Below are 23,678 nucleotides of genomic sequence, written 5' to 3' on the forward strand. Positions count from 1 at the left end.
GTCAGAAGGACAAAGGCAATCTGGAATTTATTGGTCAGCCATGACTTCAGGCCAGGAGATCAAAGACTTGTTTGAGTTGGTGTGACCCCTTCTTCCTGTCGTTCCACCGCACACCACTCGTCTCTGTAGTTACATACAAGAACAAGGACACACGGGTTGAAGTGTGTGAAGCTTTCCTTGCACTTTAACAACTTAGTTCCAAATCCAAATACATTCAAAGATCTATGGAGATCATTACAAAATGTATGGTAGATATTGAATCCTCCCCCCACCTGATTAATACAGCTCTTTGTGTCACTATGACTATAAAATGTCTTTATCGTTCATCTATTCAGTAGCATTACTTCCAGGTACCATCATTTAGGTTTTTTTTCTTCAATAGATTGTGGAACATTGAATAGTTGCAGATGATATTTTCATCGTATTATATATGTAGTTGAAAGCAGTTAGCGTTAACATTTCCATTCTGTCATAGTGAAATATCAGTTGATATAAAAACTTTGACAAGTTCTAAATATATTTGTGAAACCGTACATTCGGCTTACTCACTGAATCATGTTATTAGGTGAAGTCCAATTTGTGCCCATTAAATGGCGGCCTTAGTCAAGAATGTCCACCCTGTTGTTGTTCACCTTGTCAGCAAGCTTATATATTTTCCGGTTTGCATGTACATTGTCTTTCTCCAGTTCTACGAGCATAGTATCTACTTAATACAAAGAGTATCAAGTGGAAAAATCTCATCTTTTTTTTCTGGTAAAATGGGGAAGTCCCAAAGGTACATTGTGGTGGTATTGGCTTCTAAAAGGCCACCATTAATTGCACAAAGCACATAACCCTCGTTTATCCAAGTCTCTGTCCCTGTCTCCATAAATTTCCCGTTCCCGGAGATGTCATACATACTTGTAGTTTCGCTGAGTCTGCTTATCCAGTTTTTCTTCTTTTTTGTTTTTCTTTTCTTAGATACTATTTTAGAGGATCTATGGAAACCACTGAACACATTTGTAGTAGTCAAATGCAATGTGGAGAAAAACTTTGATAACTGATGTGTACAGTACAACACATCTTGCCAACTTATCTCATCGATTTGCTTTTGTAGTATTTTTTTCCCAATTGTAAAAGAGCCTTTGTCAACACCCTGCGGGTTGTCGTCTAAGTTACAGTATTTTAGACGGGCACAGAGAGGTAAGTGAGTGCCAACCTAAATGCGCTAATGGTTAATTAGTACTAAAATCTCCTGATGTCAGTCGTAAGTGTTAGCAGCCCTCGCTAACAATGGGCATTCATTGATTTTGAAGCTGTAATGTTATATTCCTTTAGGCAAAGAATTAAAATACTCATTCAGCGTCTTCACGCTGAGCCTGGACTTACTAGCCTACACTTTTATTTAGTGTTTAATTTGCAGCCATGCCACTCAGCCAAGTGACCCCATTAATTTCCTAGTACCGAGAGGAAGGGGAAGCTCTATCAAGCTAAATTTGTAAGAGTTTGGGGCATGACATTGGATTATTAATCTGAGTCACGTACTGTATTATTATTCACTTGACTTTCTCTTGACAGATGCATCACTCAACAAAGCCGAGCCCCTCTCAGAAGCCACTGAGCTGGAGTACCTGAAGAAAGTGCTCTTTGAGTACATGATGGGGCGAGAAACAAAAGTACAATTTAATTTTTTTTCTTTCTTTCTTACATAATTGTGCACAAAAAATGCAAATGAATGCCTTTTTCCATCTCGGCAAATTGTTGTTGGACTGAGCTGTTGGCCCTGAAATGTAGTCGAGCTATTTCCCTTTTTTCTCATTGCTGAAGTATGGTTGGTTATATTTTATAGAGCTATTAAAACATTTCAAATAAACCAAAACATTCAAAACTGTGGAAGCTATAAAATATGGAGATTAAAAACAAATGCACAGAAACACGTTGAATGAATGCAAACCCACGCTACTGGTTCCAGTGTTTTTGTTTTATTTATTGCAGTAAGGAAAATTCACGTCCTGGTGAAAACTGGTAATTCAGCTATTAAACATAAACTTCAGATATTTGTCCTTTTACAATGTTTTATTGACTGAAGCATAAATATTGTCATACTTGAGCCAAAACATTGGAAAACCAGTCAGTCTGCCTTTACAAATCTATACACAACACCAACATAATGGACAATATATGATGTCAAAAACTGAGCATTGTAAAGCAGCAGCTGCTATACTTTACAGTTACACAGTGACCAGTGATTCCAAGTTTTCTGTCCATTTTAGGTAGTTTTGGCTCAATGGGGACATGACCCAATCACAATAATGACCCTCTGCAGCATTGAATATGCGGCCACGTCTAATTGACACTGATCTCTCTGTTTAACAATGCTGTTGATGAGGTTCTCAAACCAGTGGGATTTTCTCAGCAGCTTCCCGAGAGTCCATCTTAACACCAGCACGGCAATGTTCCTTGTACACAGGATGTCCTGCAGGCAGACTGCAAGCACATATGTGTGGCATGACGCACACTTTTAAAGACACGCTGGCCTTGTTTATTGTTCGCGAAGCTGTTTGGTTTCTCTGCGTAGCACCCCTGTTCCTGATTATCCTTGTTTATGGCTTAGTGCATGCACCCAGGCAGAGAGGTCTGGTGTTGACTATGTACACAATGTTTTTTTCTCTTACTTAATGATCTCTGAAATTTATTTATTTTACTTTTTTTTATTGGATGAATGCATCACATGTACATTTAAATAATGGTTATACAGAAGTTTGTTTTTTTTCTCATATCAAGTCATCCATTTTTGATTAGCCGAGTGCACCATGTGTCCATTTTAATAATGTGATCTTAAAGTATTATTCTACACCTGATATAAAACGGTTTATTTTGATGATAATGTCAAACTAAAGATCTGTTATGTTTCAAATTTTTTCCCCCTTTTAATTTCATTCACAGACGATGGCCAAAGTGATAACGTCCATGCTCAAGTTTCCTCCGGACCAGGCTCAAAAGGTTTTGGACAAAGAGGAGTCCAAAGCAACAGTACGGCTGTTCTTTTATTTATTTATTTTTTGGGGGTACTTCACAACCGACTTTCGCTAAGGCAGACTAAAATGGATACTAAGTCTTAAACATTTGTTGACGGTGGTGAGAAGTACAAATACTTTACTATATTTCTCGCCCCTACATGGCTGTTGACATACGCTATTGCAGATTTCAAGTGCTCTGATCCAGAACACGATACACCATACCGACAGTTTGTTTCTCTCTGCAGCATTGGTTGAGTGTCTGATGCTTTGCGATGAAAATCATGCTGCTGCTGCTGCTGCTGCTGATGGGGAAGACTGCCAAGGATTTGATCAAGCCCTCCTCTGCATAATGTATTTGTGTATGTATGCGTGTATGAATGCCTAATGGGATTTTATCGTGCTCTGTATACTTTGGAATGTGTGTTACACTACAAGTATGAGGAACTTCAAACACAGATCTTCCATAAATCTGCATATTTTTTGCGATTAACTTGTGTTTTCCGAAGTATGATTTTTTATTCTCTGTGTCCATACTGATTGGCGTGCAATAAATGGTACTCTTATCACATATCAAGGCCGACAGTCAGTTGATTTATAAGTTTTCTTGTGTTTTTGTCTGGTTCACTTCCTCTGCAAACCTGTAAATCCCCTTTAACTCTGGGCTAACAGCACATTTAAATTAGTGACACTTTTTTCTAGCTTCCCCACGCTTTATAGTCCAACCCTGTCCCCAGAAGACACTATAATTTGTATTGAAAATAGAAACTGTACTACAGGGCTCGATAGTTGTATCTTGCTATACGTTTTCTGTATAAGAAATTAAATCATGTTTCCAAAATTTACAATGCCTGGCTCATTTCTTTAGTTTGGCACTTTTGGCGCGAACTCACGAGAATTGCCTTGTTTTTGTGCTGTCAGAGGTCGCAGATCACCATTTTCCATCTTAATAGACCTGAGAAACAAATTTTGGGCGTTGTTGAGAGAATTTGCCGCTTGTTCTCAGCTGCCTTCAATATATGCACTCACACCAAAGAACAGATTTACAGCAGGACATAAATATATCCATGAAGCTTTTATAGCAAGTATGCACTGAAATGAATTAGACCCCAAACACCTGCTTATAATACAGGCCTGATTTGACTTTAATGAAACAGGAATGCAAAGTTTCCCGTGCTTTTTTTTTGTGTGTGTGCATAATGTATTGCGCAATATTCAGAACAAAAGTTATAATTGTGGTTGAGGTAAAAAAGAAAATTTTGTACAAATTCCTCTACTGTTTTGCTACATGCAAAAGAGGTTAAGACGTGGGCGGGGGCGGGGGGGGTAAAAGCTACACCGGAGTCAATACAACTCGAAGGTTGTTTCCCGCCGTTGACGCTTCAATTAGTGAATTGATCAAATTATTACACGTTCGGCATATCACCGTTAGAGGGAGACAGTGTGTGCTCGTTGCAGTGTGGAAAAAAATATCACCCCTCCGAAGCTCATGTGTGAAGCTATTTACTTTTGTGCCCAACTTCCTCGCCGTGTTCTTTCACAGTAAATCCCCAACTGCGACGACCTCTTATCGCCCTATATTCACCAAATTACTATGCGTTTACTTTGTGGAGAACTATTACTACTTCCTGTCCCGACTGCGCTGCTGCACGTCAACTTGATGTTGGCTGACCGCATTTAACTGCGCGTCTCTCTGCCAGGATGCAGCAACTTGATCAGATGGACTCGGAATGTCGAGAAGCTGACGCGCCGTTATTCTGTGGACCGTTCACTTTCCTCAGCGAAGCTTTTCCTCATGCCATTGCCGCTTACGTGCTACGATAGAGCGGCAAAAACACTCCATTGTTTTGAGGACTTTTTGACCGTGGTACAACAGGCTTATCCTGATTGCTTTTTCCTCCTCATTTGGACACTTTGACTGCGTAATTACGCACGACAGGCAAAAGGGAATGGCTCCTCGTCGAAGACAAAAAGCAGGACTACAAAATATTTTACACGTGTGCCTCTCCATCTCTGTGGTTTTCTCGTACAATATAGACTTGGAACATCCCTTGGTGTTCCGTGGACCCGAATCTAGTTTTTTTGGCTACTCCGTGCTGGAGCATTATCATGACAACACGCGCTGGTAAGTCCCAATTGATGCCAACGCTGCTGTGACATTAAATTCAACACTTTACAGTACGCCGTGAATGTAAAGACACTTGATTAAAGTGAAAGGGTTGAATTGAAACATGAATTGTGACTCCAGTGTCATGACCACGCTTCATCCTCTCTCCTCTCTTGGTGTGTTCAGGGTCATCGTCGGGGCTCCCAGGGCCAACTCTACCTACAGTAGTTCTGCGCAAGCTCCCGGTGCTGTGTTCAAGTGCAGAGTCCACAGCAACCCGGAGCGCCGCTGCACAGAGATGGACTTGGGAAGAGGTCAGTCGAGCTTGCAGCATCCACACCGCAGACCATCAGTGTGTTCACTTGAGACAACAGTCTCACCTTCCAAAACCTACATAAACTCCCCCCAAACATCTGTTTTCTTTTATCCGACTAACACAGCCTTTTACTAGTCTTTTTGTTTTTGGTACATAACCTGCAATATTCAGGAGACAAGCGGCTTCTGTGGGCAGACTCTACCCCCCCCCCCCCCCACTAGTTTCTTGGATAAATAGGATTTATTCCCCGGCTAATATTTTCAGTGTGTACATGCCAAAAAAAAGCTTAGCTTCCACAACACACCACCCACTGTGCACCCTCATGCTCTGTTCTTGTGGTGGAGAGTACGGGGGTGCGCGTAAGCTTTGACATGATCAGCGTGTCACCAAAAACACATGGCGAGTTACAGGAAGTATCATCTTGATCATTTCAGACACCGAAGTGAAAATTGACTAACTTCCTGATGTACAACATTATTCTATGATTATTTTCAATATGCTGTGCTTAAGAGAAAACATGTTTGACAAACAGCAGAATATTGCAACAATGCTCTGTCATTAATTCTGACTTCCATCAGGTTCCTGTAAGTTATATTATAACAAGTCTTATACATGCCATCATGCTTGAAAAATATGGAGTCATGCATTCATTCATCTTACCATGAAGTCATCAAATCTCATAAGTACAACTAAAGCTGTTCCTGTGGTACTAGTTCTTCTTGTCCTTTTCCTTACGGCTTGTCCTCTTAGATGAACGCATATTTGTTTGGCACACTTTTTAACGCCGGATGCCCTTCCTGACCCAACCCCTCTGCATTTAGCTGGGGAGTAAAGCTTACAGCACCTGGTCTTCACAGGCAGTCTCCCATCCAAGTACTAACCAGGGCCAAACCCGCTTACCTTCCGAGATCTGACGAGATCGGGTGTTCTCAGGCTAGCGTGGGCGTAAGCCTCCTGTGATACTAGTTGACTTTCAAATTGTTCTAATTTCAAAACAATTTTACCCATCAAAAACCACTGAATTGAATTAAACTGGTGCCAACATAAATCTTTAATTAATGGTACAGGAGCACTTTTAAGTCACATTTTTGCATTCTAAACTGTCCTAAAAATTTAAATAGAACTTAACTACTGTATAATTCAAATTTAAAGTACATCTTTTTAAAAGCTTTCTTCAACGAGGCATAAAAGACATCCATCCATCCGTCCATTTTCTGAGCCGCTTACCACACAACAAGGGTCGCCAGTGCGCTGGAGCCTATCCCAGATATCTTCGGGCAGGAGGCAGGAAACGCCCTGAGAACCACTCGCACTCTCATTCTCACCCTACGGGCAATTTAGAGTCTTCAATGAGCCGACCATGGATGTTTTGGGTCCTCAGAACTGTGAGGCATACACCTTGCTGCCGGTTGAAAAACTCATCAAGAGTAAAAAAAGTCTTGTTTTGTTTCTAGTAATTCTGGTGTTTGTAATCATTCTAAGCCATCGTGCTTGTCTTGATGTTCTTTACAGCTATTTTAGGATCTGTTTGTTAAAATTAGCCTATTAATGTACATGTATGTATATATATCCATCCATCCATTTTCTTTTGCCGCTTATCCTCACAAGGGTTGCAGGTAGTGCTGGAGCCTGTCCCAGCTGTCAATGGGCAGGAGGCAGGGTACGCCCTGAACTGGTTGCCAATCACAGGGCACATAGAGACAAACAGCCACGCTCACAGTCACGCCTTGGGGCAATTTCGAGTGTCCAATTAATGTTGCAAGTTTTTGAGATGTGGGAGGAAACCGGAGCGCCCGGAGAAAACCCACGCAGGCATGGGGAGAACATGCAAACTCCACACAGGCGGGGCCGGGATCGAACCCGACGGGTCCTCAGAACTGTGAGGCCAATGCTTTACCAGCTGATCCACCGTGCCGCCTATGTATATATAATATAGTTTAAATTCATTGTATCGCTCATATCACACTGAGCATCTTTTGTCGGGTCATGAAAAAAAAAAAAGGAAAAAGCAGAACACACTTGTGGAGATGAATGCTTTTGACTATTTGCTGATGTCAAGTGTGATGTCAGACATCATGATGGTTCCGAATCCTGAGTTTTGAGGCCTGTTTGTCTTTAAATCTTTGGTGGAAATCCAAATTGTCTCACTTTTGAGCATTTGCCTTGAGAAATTCCACTTGGCTTATGACTGTGCAGCTACCTAGCAACCACATTCAAACAAACAACTTTCCTGTTGATAAAGTCTCAGGACATTGTTTGACAAACTGAAGGGACAGGGCCCAAAAGTATGACAATAGCTGAGGAGTTTTTTCTTGTTTTTTGCTAGGCATCCTTCCTCCTGTTGTTGTGACGTCTGCAAACTGCTCTCATTGTCCCACCAGGAAACAAGCCCCAAGAGTCTTGTGGGAAGACGTGCCGAGGGGACAGAGACGATGAGTGGATGGGAGTGAGCCTGGCCCGCCAGAACAGAGCCGACGGCAGAGTACTAGTGAGTTGATTAACGAGAACTGGATCGATTACAACGACATCGCTGTTTCAAAAAATAAGCCCAAGATGCGGTTTAGCGTCACTTCTTGGTATTTTCTATTTAAGACAACAGTCTGCTTCTCTAAATTTCTGATTACAAGCCTGAGGCGGATTTCAGTTTTACCATTATTCCAAGGGACTTTTTATCATGTGTTGTAGGAAGCTGTTCCTTAAGCACTTAAGAAACCAAACAACACTTTGATGTGGGGGGAAAAAAAAATAGGTTTAGTCAGTACGATGTATTGACATCCTGTATCGTACGACCTTAGAGGCATTTAACATTATATTCTATTATTTTGCTTTTGTCGACGCAGTGGAAACATCTGCCTCACAGTTTGGAGGACCTGAGTTCAAAAAGTTTTATGATTTACTTTTTGTCATTTGGAGTTTTCAATTGTTTTAAAATTGGACAGTGTGTGGTCTTGTCTAATATCCGTTGTGAGGTCATCCCATAGTTTGGGAACAGCAAAAGAAAGAGCTCTTTTCTCTCCGAGCTTCCATTTATCTGAAAGATCTGATCTTATACCTTGTTCATTTGTATGGGAAGGTTACTACATCTGTATACCCGTTTTTACTCAAATTATGGTTTTCCTTAGATTTCAAATATAATCAACTGCTGCACTTACATTCTGAGTCATCTATCCATTTCTGAACCTCACTTTCTTGGATGGTTTTGCGGATTGGGTTCATGGGCGCAGCCATCTTGGAAATGGGAGTCGGTCTAGTTGCAGCACTGATAAATCTGGAAAATTCTCGAGTGTGATTATCTACTGCAACCTTGATTTGGACAAGTATGTTATCTGATTAGCAGATTTGTCTAGGCCTCTACCCCTCTGAGGTGGTTCTTTTTTAACCTTTAGGCACATCTTCCGTTGAGTTTGCAAGGGAACCATCAGTCAGTCGTGCAAGTTTAGAAATCATTGTGAGTGACTCAGATTTACTGTAAATACCAGTTTGAGCACACTTCGGGCTGACATCCAGCTCAGGGAGGAAAAATTGGAAGAATCTTCCTCTCTCAGAGGATGTCCAGGTCCTTCCTAGGCCTGTTCAGCTTGTTCAACCTGTTCATATATATATATATATATATATATATATTTTTTTTTTATATACACTTGGGGAATCTATTGGAATGACTTTGCATCAAGCTATTACCTCTGGCTCCAGAGTCAGGAATGTGAATGACAAGGTTTGGCTGCCGCGTGTTGCGGCTGTCTGGATAGGTACAGTATATGATAAAAGAGAGGTTTTCACATTTCATAGCCCTTTTGTGGCTGAACTGCTCCCTTTTTAACATTTTTTTTTTCCCCTTGTCATCTGAATGAGCTCATATTACAACACATCAGGGGGAGAACCGGCTGCTTGGCAGATGTTTCTTCTGAGCCTCTTACTTGAACGAGAACGTGACAATAGCCGTGGCGCCGCTTAAAATGATTTCTTTCAGGTCATTCTAGTGCCACTTAAGTTTATAATGGGAGTAGTTACAGGTGAGGTTTATTAGGTCTGAATGTGAGTGCAAATGGTTATTTGCCTATATGTGCAAAGCGATTTGCTGGCGAACAGTCAGGACTTCCCTGACTTAATACACCTCTTAATGGTGTAATGGTGTAAAGTCTGTTCTCACAAGTGTGTCTTCTACATGCAGGCCTCTTATCAGAGGAAAGGGGGTTTCAGCCACATATGGACAAAGCAGATACAAAATTGGCTTAGCTGTCAGAGGGGCCTTTTCTAATTTTAAAATTTTATTTCCTGCAGGCCTGCGCCCATCGCTGGAAAAACGTCTACTACGACTCAGAGCACATCCTCCCGCATGGATACTGCTCCATCATCCCGTCAAATCTCCAGAGCAGGACGCAGCCGCTCATCCCGTGTTATGAAGGTATCGTGGCCCACTTGGCGTGTTATAATTTCAGATGTTTTCTCTTTTGCACGGTAGAGGCAGCCCACCTTATTGCTTTTATGTAAAACAACATTTTGTAGCATGGAAGCGAGACCATAATATTGCACCATTATTTGACTAATTAAAAGTAAACTGGATAGAGTTACATAAAGTGGACCCTCCAAATGAAAACACAACCAGACTTTCAAGTTGTTCTGATTTAAAAACAATTTTTCCTACATTTACTGCAAACCTTTGCCATGACCTACACACACACACACACAAATGCCCCCCCAATGAATCCCCTAATCTTACCCTCGCACCAACCACCTAATATTTCACAATATGCATGTACATACAGTATATATGGATATAAAATATGCATAGTGTGTACAGACACAAGATAGAGCATTGCTGATTTTAACATAATTGAGTTATTCTTTGAAGCATTATTATTCATTTGTGCAGTTGCTATGCCGTGGTTTTAGTGAAGTTAGTACAGGGCCATCTCATGCAATTGTATTCCTTAAATAAAAAGGATTTCAATAATACAGTATAATATGCTTAATGGGAAATAATCACTAAAACGTATGTGAAAACACATTATATCCTGACTATATGGGGCCAGTACAGATTATGACAGGGGCACCAGAACTTGGCTCATGGTGGTCTGAGAGACTTAACGTTGGACCTTAACCACTGTGATTTATTGATCGCCGCAAATACACACACATTACAACATGTTAGATGAAATTAAAATTGGAATTTCCAGCAGGTCGAATAAAATGTTGGGACTATGACAGAAAAAGATATGGAGTTGGCTAACATGAGAAAGTAAGTAAGTAGGTGATCACATCATTATTGTGTGTCCAGAAGAACAGTTGGAAAGGCAGTACGGCGAGAAGCATGGGGGCAGGGTTCAAATGATGTTACTACTAGGAAGAGCAATTTATTTTAAAGGAAGAATTAGCTAAGAATGAATTAGAGGTGAAAATAGTTTCAGATTGACTGGTAAGTCTAAAACTTGAAATTGTTTGTATAATGTAATTAGTGCTTATGCCTCACAAGTAGGATGTGACCTCGAGGTGAAAGAGAAATTCCGGAAGGAACTACATGAAGTACTGTAGTTCTGTGGTGCAGATTGTAATTATCTATCTATCTATCTATCTATCTATCTATCTATCTATCTATCTATCTATCTATCTATCTATCTATATCTATCTATCTATCTATCTATCTATCTATCTATCTATCTATCTATCTATCTATCTATCTATCTATCTATCTATCTATCTATCTATCTATCTATCTATCTATCTATCTATCTATCTATCTATCTATCTATCTACCTACCTACCTATCTATGTATATATATATATATATAATATATATATATATATATATATATATATAGGATAGAAATATGTAGTTGACAATTTTTTTCAACACATTTTTTTCAATCTAAAAAAATGTTTTCAACACGAGCTGCTTTACAAACAGCACCCTATACCAGAGGAGTAATCGTGGGTATATTGGTAGAAAGATGATGAGAATGGAGCAGCCAGCCAAGAGAGGTAGAGGAAGACTACAGAGAATGTGGATAGATAAGAGGGAAGAGATGAAGGCAATTGGTGTTAAGAGATAAATATATCGCAGATGGGCTTACATGGAAAAGGATGACACTCTGCGGCAACCCTAAATGGGACAAGTTGAAAGGAAAAGCAGCAGTAGTTGTATTAGTAGTAGTAGACATTGTGCGTTCAAACCATTCATTTTATTATTGTTCACCAACATTTGATTTACTTATTTAAGCACCATACTTGAGTTTTATTTTCTAATTTATGACCTGCGTCATTTTCACCAAATTGTGAAATCTTGTACGTAATGCATGTCATTGCTCTTTTTTTTTTTTTTCTATTCCATCCATGCATTTTCATCACCACTTAGTCTGCTTAGTGTTGTAGGGCGCTGGAGCCTATCCCAGCTGACTTTGGGCCAAAGGTGGGCTCCACCCTGAACTTGTCGCCAGAAGGAATTTTTTGCACCGCCGGTGTCGTTAACTCAGTCTGACGACCTTCCGTAACTTAAGATCTGCAGCAGTGGCAAAGCAAGACTTGTGATTTGTGTTGTATTCAACTTACCGCTCACTTTCGGCTGATCCATGTTGTAACCTGAGCGCGCCCCCCTCAAAAGTGAGTGAGTGGTCTGGTTAGACTTCTTGCACTTCTCCTTCCTGCCTACACTCTGCTCCCCCGGATTCCTCTTGGATGTGACCAGCTCGTTGACTAGCTCCATATGGAATGCCGAGAGAGAAAACTCCAGTAAATGTTGGATCAAGCACACAATGAAATAATTTGTGGTTTGCTTTTTTTGTGTCCAGATTATAAGCAGAAGTATGGGGAAGAGCACGGCTCCTGCCAAGCTGGGATAGCGGGAGTTTTTACAGAGGTCAGTAACAATACTTGTTCATCTTCTTAATCTCCTTAACACACAAAATGAACACATGATGTGTATATAGTATTTTCATTGTGTATACTTAAAATGACACATGACCTAATTTGTCTATTCAAAGCATTTTTATTGAAACACTGCAAAGGTCTACTTTTGTTCTTTGACTCTTTTAGGACCTTAAGATGTTTTTTTTAAATATATTTGCAGATTATATCTTTTACGATGGGAAATGATATGGAAATTGAACTTGTAAGATAGTATTGCCTGATAACTGCTCGCTTCCAGTATCCAGTTTCCATTGGCTGCAGGATCCTCTCTTCACCTCTTGTGTACCTCCACGAGATAAAGCAATGAAGAAAACACACTTCCCTTTATTCAGTATTCTGGGGTTGTAACACTGACCCCTGACATCATCCACCGTCGCACAATAGCTTTTTGTACGGCACTCCATTCTTAAACAGCCGGAGTGAAGCCCAAGTGAGCAGAACAAATGAGGTCAAACTGCTTCGATCTGTAAAATGTACTGTATCATGCAGAAAAAGTGTGCATGTCACGTATACATTAAAATGTGACCAATGGAAATGTTACGTTTTCTCTACAATGGCAATACGGTATAATCCTTTCCTGGTGCTAAGAAGCAGTCTTGTATTGAAATCACAGCCAAATTGGGCAGAGGTTACATTTTAAATGATCTTACTTACTATTCATGGTTACTAATTGAAGTGCGGTACTGTTACTGTACAATTTTTAACAGTCACAGGTGTAAAAATAAGGTCACCAGTTAATATAAAGATGCTTTGAGAAAAGCGTAATGGTTAGGTAAATTGCATTTAATGTTGTTTAAAAAAAAAAAAAAACTAAACTGGTCAAACAAGCTAACCATGGTAAAATGTAAATAATAATAATAATACACTCTGCTTTAATGTTGGTATTTGGCAAAATATTTTACCCAAAACTAACCACATCCAACAATAAATTCAGGAATGGCTGATACAATTCCATAGAATACAATATACAAATTTATCTGTGTACATGCAGCATATAGATTTAAATATTTACCATACAATATTACACTGATTTAGATATAGACGATGGTATGCGTGAGCCGATTGTTCTAAAGATTTGTCAAAATTATTGGTAACTTTATGTACATGTTAAAAAAAACATGCTTTTCCAATGAAAAATCTGGAAAGAGTAAAACACAACTGCTGATGGAAATCTGCGTGACCATTTCTTCGATATCCCTGCTCGATAACCACCTTAAGGTCCGTATACTAGAATGCTGTTTGTCTTTCCTCGTAACACAATTCATTGGATTAATAGAAAGACTGTGTTTTAAGAGTAAAGTTTTTTCCATTACTATATGTCATTTCTGTAGACTGTCTTACAACCTCGACATAGTAGGACAAGTACGTTACTAGTGAGTATTTTGGTGCTACTAGTAAAATCCAGGAATTTACTAGTGTTTATCACATGCCTACTAATTGGGCATAGAACTGTTACAAATGCAGTACTGTAGTTGACTAGTAATGTTTTATTGCGTACTATTGAGCCAAAATTGGTAGGAATAATGGAAAAAAGTTTGATTAGTGCACCCTCTTCTTTCTACTTGCGTGCAGAATTGTCTTACTTGTGAGGTCAAATAGTATATGTTAAGCTGTCTGTCAGCTAGATGCTTAAACTGCTTTCCACAGCTATCACAAGTTTTGGCCACAACTGTACAATTTTTGTTTTCATTTTAAATGAGTACAGAAAGTGTGGTTTTAAATAAAAAAAGTGACATCATCAAAAAAGTTCTCTCAACAAAGGATCACTGTTGAGCTGTTAAGGGATTTGAATGGCACCCCACCCCCCACTAACAAGCTTTCTAGCCTGAAAGAATGTATGGCATTCTTTGAAAAGATGTCCAACTGTTAAATCTTAACCTTGTCTGCACCAAGATCCAGGGGCTCACCAGTCGCCAGATGCTTGGCATCTGTGAATGATTGCTAGGACTGCGTGCGCCTGTGACCGGGCTACCATAACCTGGTGCCATCGGTGATGCAATAGAGTAGGATGATGTTGTTGTTTTTTTTTTTTTTTTTTCTCCCCTTTTACCGTGTTTGCGTGGAGCCGTATTCGATAAAAGAATAGAGACTGTAGCAGAAACGTTCAAAATAAATAATGTGGCCTGTCTTGATTGTCATTTGCCGGTCTCCGCTACAACTGCATCAAACTGTCACAGTGCAAAGCTGTGACCAAAGAAGTCGTCCTACAGCTGTCAATTTTGCACGGGCTCTGCATTCCTTGTCACGCCTCTTGGCCTCCGACTGGGTGGTTTTGCAGCCGGTAGCGTACAACCGGCTGTGGCCTTCGGTTAACCAAAATTTCACCCTGCAGGACATTTCGCTTTTCAGGACTTTTCAACCACTGTGCAGATGAAAGGTAATTCACAGCCGCAAACAGAGAAGTATATGAATGAACGCAGTGGGGATTCATTTTCAGGAGCTGGTGGTGATGGGGGCCCCTGGGTCGTACTACTGGACTGGGACAATTAAGGTTTACAACTTGACATCTGACACCTTCTACAGCCCAAACAAAGATGACGTTGACTCCCACAGATACAGCTACCTTGGTGAGAGGCTGTTAAGAAGAATTCATGTGAAACATAAAAGTCCAACAAACCAAAGGACATCTGACTCTCTCTCTGTCTGCAGGTTACGCTGTGACTGCAGGACACTTCTCCTCTCCGAATGTGATTGACATAGCTGCAGGAGCGCCTCAGCACAATGGCAGCGGGAAGGTAGTTACCTCATCTTTTTGGGCGTTATTTTCAAGCCGATTTTGCTTGCCAAGCTAATCATGTAAACCCCCCCCTCCCCACACCCAGGTTTACATTTTCAAAATTGATGGCGTATCTTTGGTGAAGAGCTTTCAAGCATCAGGGAAAATGGTATGAGTTCAAATATGACTTAAATGCACTCACTGGTGTTTTAAATGACTATGCAGAGTCTGCCTTAAGGGACTATGATGCTGTTTCGATAATCAAATACTGTATGTTTAGATTGAAAATAAAAAAATAACCATTCACCAAATAAGTATTCAGTCAACATTTGTGGATGAATCATTTTGGGGCTCAACTGCTCTTAACTGTCCTTACACTGGAATTAAGGTTATTGTAAATTCACATAAATGATTTTAGTGAATCCCCAAAAACTTTGGAAACAGCTCAGATACGGTATTTTTAATTGTATATGTGTGTGTGTGTATATATATATATATATATATATATATATATATATATAGATAGATATGTATGTATTTTTTTGGGTATGTTGAACTATTCCTTTGATATTGATGCACCTTTACCAGTCAACATACTGCCCCATCAGTCAGATTGTCTGCATGTGTCAAGTGATGAAAAAGAAAAGAAATGTCTGTGATCTGACCCAATGCTCTGTGGCTCGGCTTGGTTCCAGATGGGCTCTTACTTTGGCTCCTCATTGTGTGCAGTTGATCTGAATAAGGACGGCCTGTCAGACCTGCTGGTGGGGGCACCCATGCACAGCCAGCTACGGGATGAGGGCCGTGTATCTGTGTACCTCAGCAAGGGCAATGTAAGTGGGGATCTCGCGGGTCACCACAGTTATACCATGTACAGTTTCAGCTCCAGAGTTATGACACATAAAAAAGAAATAAAAAATTGGTTGCACATTAGCGGGACTCCTTCTCGGTATCCACATGCAATTTCTGAAGCGATTCATTGGAAGTCATACTATTGCTATGTGTGTCGTATTTTTCTATCACTGCATACACATTATTTTGTTTCAGAGCTCTGCACGATCCCGTCATAAGCTTCAATTTAACACCATCACGACTTCTGTGTCTTTATTCATCATCACGTGCCTGCTTTTGTTTTTTTCAGGGAGTGATGGAGGAGCAGGCGTTTTTGACCGGGGACAATGCTTACAATGCTCACTTTGGAGAGTGCATTTCCTCGATTGGAGACATCGATGACGATGGCTACCAAGGTCAGTTTAAGTAATAGCATCATGGTCCATTTAGTCTGTAGCTTTAGGGCCACGATAGGGCAGCATGGCTCAGGTGGTATTGTCTCCATAAAGTAATTGGTACTTGGTAAGTGAACCTATTTCTGACTGTGCAGTTAACCATGCAACCATTGGCAAATAGCAATGTATGCTCAACTTATTTTGTAAACAATTATTGTATAGACATACTGTGCAGCTGCAAAGTACACAGCCACAATGTAAAGTACCCACTTTACAGTGACAAGTCACTTTTTCTCTAGTCTGTCGAGTCAGAAGTAAACTATTAAGTGAGCTTGTGTGTACATACAGCTTATGTGCAATCAAGAAAGTAATTTCATTAACTTTAAATAACTACCATTGTTGGTCACTCTCATGGCATTTTTTGCATTTTTAAAACAGAAGCTACCAGAAAAAGGTCAGAATGTTATTGAAATTCTCCCATTTTGTTGACTTAAAGGCAATGGTAGGCCATAAATCCAGCTCAAAATGTTATTCTAACAATTCATGAAGATGTACCTACTGTGTGTTTTCCTGGTCGTTTCATGGCTTGGCTCCAAGGGTTCAACCTGGCACCCTTCTTATGCCACACCATTTCACTGTATCATCCATCACTCCGCCTGTTGTCTTGCACGGTATTCGTGTGTGTGGGGGAAAATGAACGCGAGCAGTTATGAATCATATTATAACCCATCATCACTATAATCCTCAATAAAAAAAAAGCAGCCAGACTGACTGACTGACAGGAATTACCATTTAATTTAAAAAAAATAGCTGTAAAAATTACCATTTTTTTTTAAATAAATCCCTTGTTTAGTCATAATTAGCTAATTATATTGTGTTATATACTTAAACATGCCATCTCCTTTTATCATTTCTACTTTGGTGTGTTTCGCTGCATTGAAACTTACTATATGAGGCTTTTTGGGGGGAAATGAAATACCGTATGGTAATGTTATTTCACTGCTCTTGCCCAAGCTTTATAATTTTGTTTCCACTCTCTCCGAGGTGCCACAAACATTTACAGCAACTAACAAAAACTTAATTGTCTATTAGGAGTCTATAGCTATCTGTTTTGTACTGTCCAGTAGAAAGTAAACACACACTAAAACATCCATGCTTCCCAAACACAGCCTGCCGTTGTTGCACTGCCTTAGCATATGTTTCCCTGCAGACGTAGCCATTGGAGCACCAAAAGAGGACGACTATGGAGGAGCTGTTTATATTTATCATGGGGATGCCACGGGAATCATCAGCAAATATTCCATGGTAAGACGTCGCCATTAATGTGCATAAATGCATCTATTATGTAGGCTGCACGTTAGAATTTTAGATAAAAAACATATGGCCACCAACCATGCATGTGTGCCGGATAACAACTCGAGGTAATAAAGAATTGAGAAGAGGATGTGGTTTTTAGGATTAATGCGAGCACTCCAAAGCTGTTAACCGAGCTATGACTATTTTGACCCACAATGCATTTCCATGCTGAAAATGACTAGCATAATGTCCAATTTTAGACCATAATGCTTTAATCGTGACTCTGGTGAATGTTTCCAACAATATCTTCAGACACAGATGAGAGTGGTGCACTGTATTACAGTAGTCATATTCCATCTGTGGATTAGACTGGATTAGACCATTTTGGTGACAGGAATGTTATGATTTCCTGTTTTCGGGGGCTAGCATTCTGACCACGATTATCTTAGTTTAGTGTTATGCTATAAGCGTAGGCTCGTCTTTTAGCTTTCGGAAGTGTCTGCATTACACAGAATAGCACACATTTGTATTAGTAATTTTCTTCAGACAAGCAACACACTGGAGTGATAGGTTTGGGGAATTGTGAAAACGTAGCGCAGGCTAATTGGCATGAAAGGTCAAATTTGTTTCATTGCTAATAGGCCAGACTGTGGAAAACTCAATTTCTGGCTTGAACGATATGTTAAGAGGCTCGTACAATATAAATATGCGAGAGACGCTGTGATGATCATGTGAGAGTGTTAGCTATCATTAGCTATTTAGCCTGTGACTTGCGAAAATATGAAGCTTTATCTTGAGATTACTGTAACTAAAATATATGTGTGTATTCTGAGATATGCGTTCAGCTTTCCTCTCCAGAACACATTTTTATATAATTTATAATAGTAGAGCTGAATTTGATCTACCTCATTTTTCTAGATTTATACGTAAAAGGCAATTTTGGGGACCTTCCATTCCATACTTTGATGTTTTAATAATGAGACTTTATTAATAAATGCTCTTTGACTTGTCCTGAAGTGCGTTTAAATGTGTCACATTAGAAAAGCAAACAAAACAAAGTGCGAGTTACTCACTGTTCATGTTATCTTGAACTGTGTGTTTTAATGGGTGCTCTCTTGTGTTACAGAAAATAACCGGGCGCAGTGTCAACCCTAGTCTCCAGATGTTTGGACAGGCGATATCTGGCAATGTGGACATGGACGACAATGGATACACAGGTAGGGTCATATCAGTCAGGATTGAAGTTTGAGAGATTTTCCCATAAGCATCATAAAATTTGAAATGAAAACCTCAGCAAGCAAAGAAAAAGAACATGAAACATTTGTCTTTTTACAGTCACAAGTTTTAACTCATTTTCCTGCAAGCGCCTCACTATAGACTCATGAGAGATTCATTTTGTTGACATTCCTTCGGGATCATTCAATTTGAACCAGATTGACTCCTTGTTTATCGGTTGCAGGTGTAGAAAGTGATGTCATATGTAAATGTCGTATGTTGCTGTGATCAATCTTTGTGCATGTTCTTGTTACAGATGTCACAATAGGAGCTTTCATGACGGATAGTGTAGTGCTACTGAGGTGAGGAACTGTTACACTTCAGTTTGGGATGGGCAAAGTGGGAATCTTTTTCTTTGATTAGTACTTACTGGTGACCCATGGGGTGCCAGGTCCCGGCCTGTCATTACAGTGGACGTTTCCATCTTCTTGCCTGTGTCCATCAACATTTCTATACCTCATTGCCACGAGGCTCAGCACATGAATTGCTTCATTGTCACGGTCTGCATCCGCTTCCATGGAAGACAACTTCCTGGACAAATGGGTGAGGATGACAGAATACATCAGTAGGTTTCACGCACACAATCCACCTTGATCATGTTTCCACGAGTCCCTTCACACTTTAAGAAAACTAAAATGGTATCAGCTACTTGAAACACTTTCGATTTGAGGCAGCTTGAGATCAACATTTTTGCACCTTGCCTGCTCTCAATTCTGCATGAAATGTGAAAATAGTGTTGAAAGACAAAATCCCATTGGCGTTTACTGGTTCTGTTGCTCAAGTGAAATTCTTGCTTCTTGACCTTTTGCTAGTAATTTAAACAGAAGGAACTTTTTAAACAAGGATCATGTTGAGCAATTTTGCCTGAACAGGAAGAGAGTCTGTGTTTAGCCTTTGCTGAGCGTCTATGGTGGCGTCGAGCGCTGAGGTGCTGTCCTGTTTCAGTGTTTGGGTGTGGTGTCTCCTAGCTCGCACCCTAAGGGAGTAAGAGCCGTGTTGCATAATGACTGCATCCTAGCTAGCTGGAATAAGGCCTTTCTGTTTGGCCGTCTGGCAAAGCGCATGGAAAGTGTAGCTGCATGTTTTTGGTGACGTCCACAATGAATTCTCCCGTTGCCTCCTCGTGAGTGAGCTAATGGCTCAGCCTCGACTAGATCGAGGAAACGGAGGGGTTTGGTCCTACCTGGGTGTGTTTGCCACCACTCCCAGTGTTTTGCCAGTGTAACACCCTGTGAAGCAATTACGACAGACTGAGGCTGATTCATTCACGGTACTGGCGTTTGAATGACAAGAGGGGTGTATATAGTTTTCTCAGAAACACCAATAACACTCGACCTCACATTTATCCTTCTTCTTCAAAGTACAGTAGTTGTTAATTTTCTCCGTCACTAAAGTGGTGGAACCAACAAGGGTATAATAAGAGATAAAGTACTCTGCTTGACCAGCTGGAGGATTTGTTTCCTTTTTACAATGTTTTTCCTCATCTTCTCACCTCAATCTCCATTAATAAACAAAGTTCTGCTTGAGTCATCTTGAAACCAAAATAACTCTTTTTAAAACCCACCCAAGATTTAGCTCCAGTCTGTGGATATGAGTAACAGTCTCAAATCACCACTACTCCGCCAAAGAGTAGTGGTTCTTATCGCTCCCTTTTACCATTGAGCCTACTGAAGTAATTTCCACAAAACTTTCTTAACCCATGGACCAAGGATGACTATGTCAAATTTGGATAAATTCTTTGGTGAATGTAATTTCATATTTTAAATTTTAAGAATTCTCCTAAATACAATGCAAAAGGTGGATAACATCTGCATTACAAGAAATCATCTCATAATTGTTTTCCCCTTTCTATATAATAGTCTACGTGTCAACAATCTTTGTGGTCAGATTGTTACATAAGCTAATATCGGAGTTCTATTTACATTTCATCATCTAATTGAGATCTAAGGATATTTCATTCTGGTAGGTTTTCAAGGCCAAATGGAATAAAAATATAATTGGGTGCCTTGAAGTGTAAATGCAGCAATAATGGCTGATTTCAAGTGCATTATGTACAGAAGGAATCTGAGTTCAGATTTTGTATCCATATCAGGGCTCTAGAGAGAGCCCCTAGAGGCCCATAATCGGGGCCCTAGAGGTCCATTCTACCAAGCGCCATTCAGTTCCCCAAATGCCATTCAACTAAACTGAACCAGTCTTGCCCATTGGCTTCAATTGACACTGTGCATGTGATCCGTTTTAGAGCTGCTCTACAACCTGACAGCTGATGTGGATAAAAGACAAAAGAGCCTGCCTTCACGGGTTTACTTCATTCAGAGCGGTTCTCAGATCAGTCAGAAGAGCCAGCAGCTCAGCCTGGATATCAACAGGAATGAGTGCCAGCGCTATACTGCCTATGTCAAAGTAAGTTTGGATGTGTCTCATCTTTACTTTGGCTTCGTTTCTTTGCTGCTAACTCCCTCAAATAGTCGCTCACTTTGTTTCCCACGACAGAAACACTTATCATGCAAAGTGACATTGAAACTATTTCCCTCAGAAGTTTGTTTTTATCTTCATCTGTTTATTTGAGAGGTCAAGTGCACACTTTTCCAGTTAAAATGTTTACACTGTTCAATACAAACAAGAAAAACTCCCAATCAAGTAAGCAACGTTGCAAAATGTGGAGGCTATGAGAATATCAGCAGCTTCTCCACCACCATTTCCTGAGGTTAATGTTACAGTCAAGCGCTTCATGGCTTGTGAAATCATGCTGTCATAGGGCTGTATTTTACTAGCCTCGAGTGTACATGTCTCCAAAAAAGACGGAAAACAAAGTCCCTCTATTGTGTTCTGCTGCGATTAAGCTTTGGAGCCACGGGGAAGGTCCACACCCTTAGGGCACTGGCCATGATACCCCTCCTTAAAGACGGAAGCCCATAATGCATGCATGTAAAATTCGTGAAATTTTTTTTTTTACTTTATAAGTGGGAGGCTTGGGGACTACATCTCCTCGGTGACCTATGCACACAATAATGAGCATTGCATGATACCTTATTTAAATCCATCTTCACATCTCTTTTGTTTTATTAAAAAGTGTATTAAATGGTCAAATTGTAATAACAGAAGTTGGACAGCTATAATATCGATTTAACAACAAAAAAAAAAAAGAAGTGCCACGTACAATTCCTGCCTATGGTTTTCTGAGGGCAACCACATCAAAGGGAAAAGCTGATATGATTCATATGTACCTAATATATGATTCAAAGTGATCACCAAGAGGTTGAAAGGTCAAAATGTCCATTAAGGCCTGGATTGCTAGTCACATTCGAGTGAATCCAAAATGTCCCAAAATTTTTATATTTTGTTCTACCCCTAAGTTTTTATTGGGTTTGTTTCTGATATACCAATATCATAAACATCTCTTGGACTATAGGTGCTTGATGGGACTATCACCAACCATATTAAATTCTGATAATGGTCATGTAAGGGTTTTGTTTTTACTGTGATTACGATATAGTGATATGTGGAAAGGTTCCCTACAGTATGTGTATCTTCTGTAGAGACATGGTTCTCTCAGCTGACATTTGACTTTCCAAAACATCTCCAACTGGAAAGCACACACAATGTATATCATGTGAAAATGAGAACATCTCTGAAAATGGATTGGTTTGTCACATGTCACTGACAAGGATAGGGACGAGATAGTTGGATGAAATATAATGTGGTGAAGTGTACAATTTGAAATAAGTCTACCTGTAGGCCATTCTTCATGGGTTGCCACTTTGGGTGGTGTCTAACCTCCAGTGTGTGTTGGCAATATTTAAAATTACAGCATTAGCACAGGCTGAATGGCTTAGAGAAAGGTGAAGGATGACACACATTACCTCCCATGACTCTTGACTCTTTTCAAGTATGTGTTTTCCCTAAACTTTAGAGAATCATTATCAGAGGGGGATCTACGTAGTTGGCCTTTCAAGGACTCTTCCTGACCAGTGGCGTCATTTATCTTTCTCACGTTTTCCCACATCAACCAGTCAGTCCTCCCTTTCCCCAGAAGAGGTATGCTAATGGAAAGCATCTGGCTTTTCAGTTTCATCTTTATGGTTGGGTTGTAGGTCTCATTAGGGAGTCGTATCGTATACGCCACAGTAGATGCAAAGAATATGACTGAATGCCTCAGCAGGGTATAAGTCTCATGTTGTTGATTATGTCATCTTCACGTCAACGTTGGTTTTTTGAATGCTTGATGTTGACTTTGAGCTAGCAATTGTAAGAATCATATTTGCAGCTCCTCAGATTGTCTGTCAGCCCTATTTGTTTACCAAATAGTTTGGTTTTAAAGGCCATTTAAGCGAATCATAATAATACACTGTTGAAGTTGAATTTGTTTTGGAAATTGCACAGGACTGGAACAGACATGCTCAATATCTACGGTCTGAGTTTGACTGAGAGTCTAGACTGGCACCTCACACTTTGAAAAAACATAACATAGCACCAGGTATGCCACATGCAGAGGCTCATACTTCTGCACATATTCAGAATTAACTCCAGAAATTATGCAAGTCTTTCATGTTGACCGTTTTCAACATGTTTTCATTGGCATTGACTTTGCAGCATACCAGCCATCCAGATGGCCCATGTTTAGTTCTTTTCGACTAAATAAACCACATACTTGCTCTTGCCCCTGTTGGAGAAAAAGAAATAGTTTTGCAGAGTTATGAGTAATTAGGATTTAAATGACCAGTGATGCTATGTGCTACTGAGCCATGTTGTGAGGCATACCAGATTCTTCAGTGTGATTTGGAATAATTGAGATCCTTTTCTGGTTTGGTGAGATTTCAGGGTATTGTGCCAGAATAAACACATC

General features: G+C 40.0%; 2 protein-coding genes and 1 pseudogene across 12 annotated transcripts in view; 2 read left to right on the plus strand and 1 right to left on the minus strand.

Moving 5' to 3' along the window:
• golga4 (golgin A4) overlaps positions 1–3,569 on the plus strand; it is a 34,233-nt gene extending 30,664 nt beyond the window's left edge. For all 10 annotated transcript variants that reach the window (XM_061837016.1, XM_061837019.1, XM_061837018.1 and 7 more), the window contains 3 exons: positions 1,558–1,655; positions 2,926–3,012; positions 3,245–3,569. In XM_061837016.1, the coding sequence (XP_061693000.1) occupies positions 1,558–1,655; positions 2,926–3,012; positions 3,245–3,262 (203 nt within the window). In that variant the 3' untranslated portion in view covers positions 3,263–3,569. The remainder of the gene's footprint in view (positions 1–1,557; positions 1,656–2,925; positions 3,013–3,244) is intronic.
• Positions 3,570–4,563: 994 nt separating this feature from the next.
• The window catches only part of itga9 (integrin, alpha 9), a 58,265-nt gene continuing 39,150 nt past the window's right edge, over positions 4,564–23,678 (plus strand). For both annotated transcript variants that reach the window (XR_009797432.1, XM_061837029.1), the window contains exons 1-15: positions 4,564–5,121; positions 5,290–5,417; positions 7,801–7,907; positions 9,698–9,821; positions 12,202–12,269; positions 14,757–14,886; positions 14,969–15,054; positions 15,142–15,204; positions 15,731–15,868; positions 16,177–16,282; positions 17,472–17,566; positions 18,684–18,774; positions 19,089–19,134; positions 19,224–19,375; positions 21,075–21,235. Coding sequence is in view for 1 of the 2 variants with exons in the window: in XM_061837029.1 (XP_061693013.1) it covers positions 4,946–5,121; positions 5,290–5,417; positions 7,801–7,907; positions 9,698–9,821; positions 12,202–12,269; positions 14,757–14,886; positions 14,969–15,054; positions 15,142–15,204; positions 15,731–15,868; positions 16,177–16,282; positions 17,472–17,566; positions 18,684–18,774; positions 19,089–19,134; positions 19,224–19,375; positions 21,075–21,235 (1,671 nt within the window). In the remaining variant the exon portion in view is untranslated. The remainder of the gene's footprint in view (positions 5,122–5,289; positions 5,418–7,800; positions 7,908–9,697; positions 9,822–12,201; positions 12,270–14,756; positions 14,887–14,968; positions 15,055–15,141; positions 15,205–15,730; positions 15,869–16,176; positions 16,283–17,471; positions 17,567–18,683; positions 18,775–19,088; positions 19,135–19,223; positions 19,376–21,074; positions 21,236–23,678) is intronic.
• Positions 6,252–6,370, minus strand: LOC133510332 (5S ribosomal RNA; annotated as a pseudogene).

Source organism: Syngnathoides biaculeatus, chromosome 12 (assembly GCF_019802595.1).
Source record: "Syngnathoides biaculeatus isolate LvHL_M chromosome 12, ASM1980259v1, whole genome shotgun sequence".
Classification (NCBI taxonomy): Eukaryota; Metazoa; Chordata; class Actinopteri; order Syngnathiformes; family Syngnathidae; genus Syngnathoides; species Syngnathoides biaculeatus.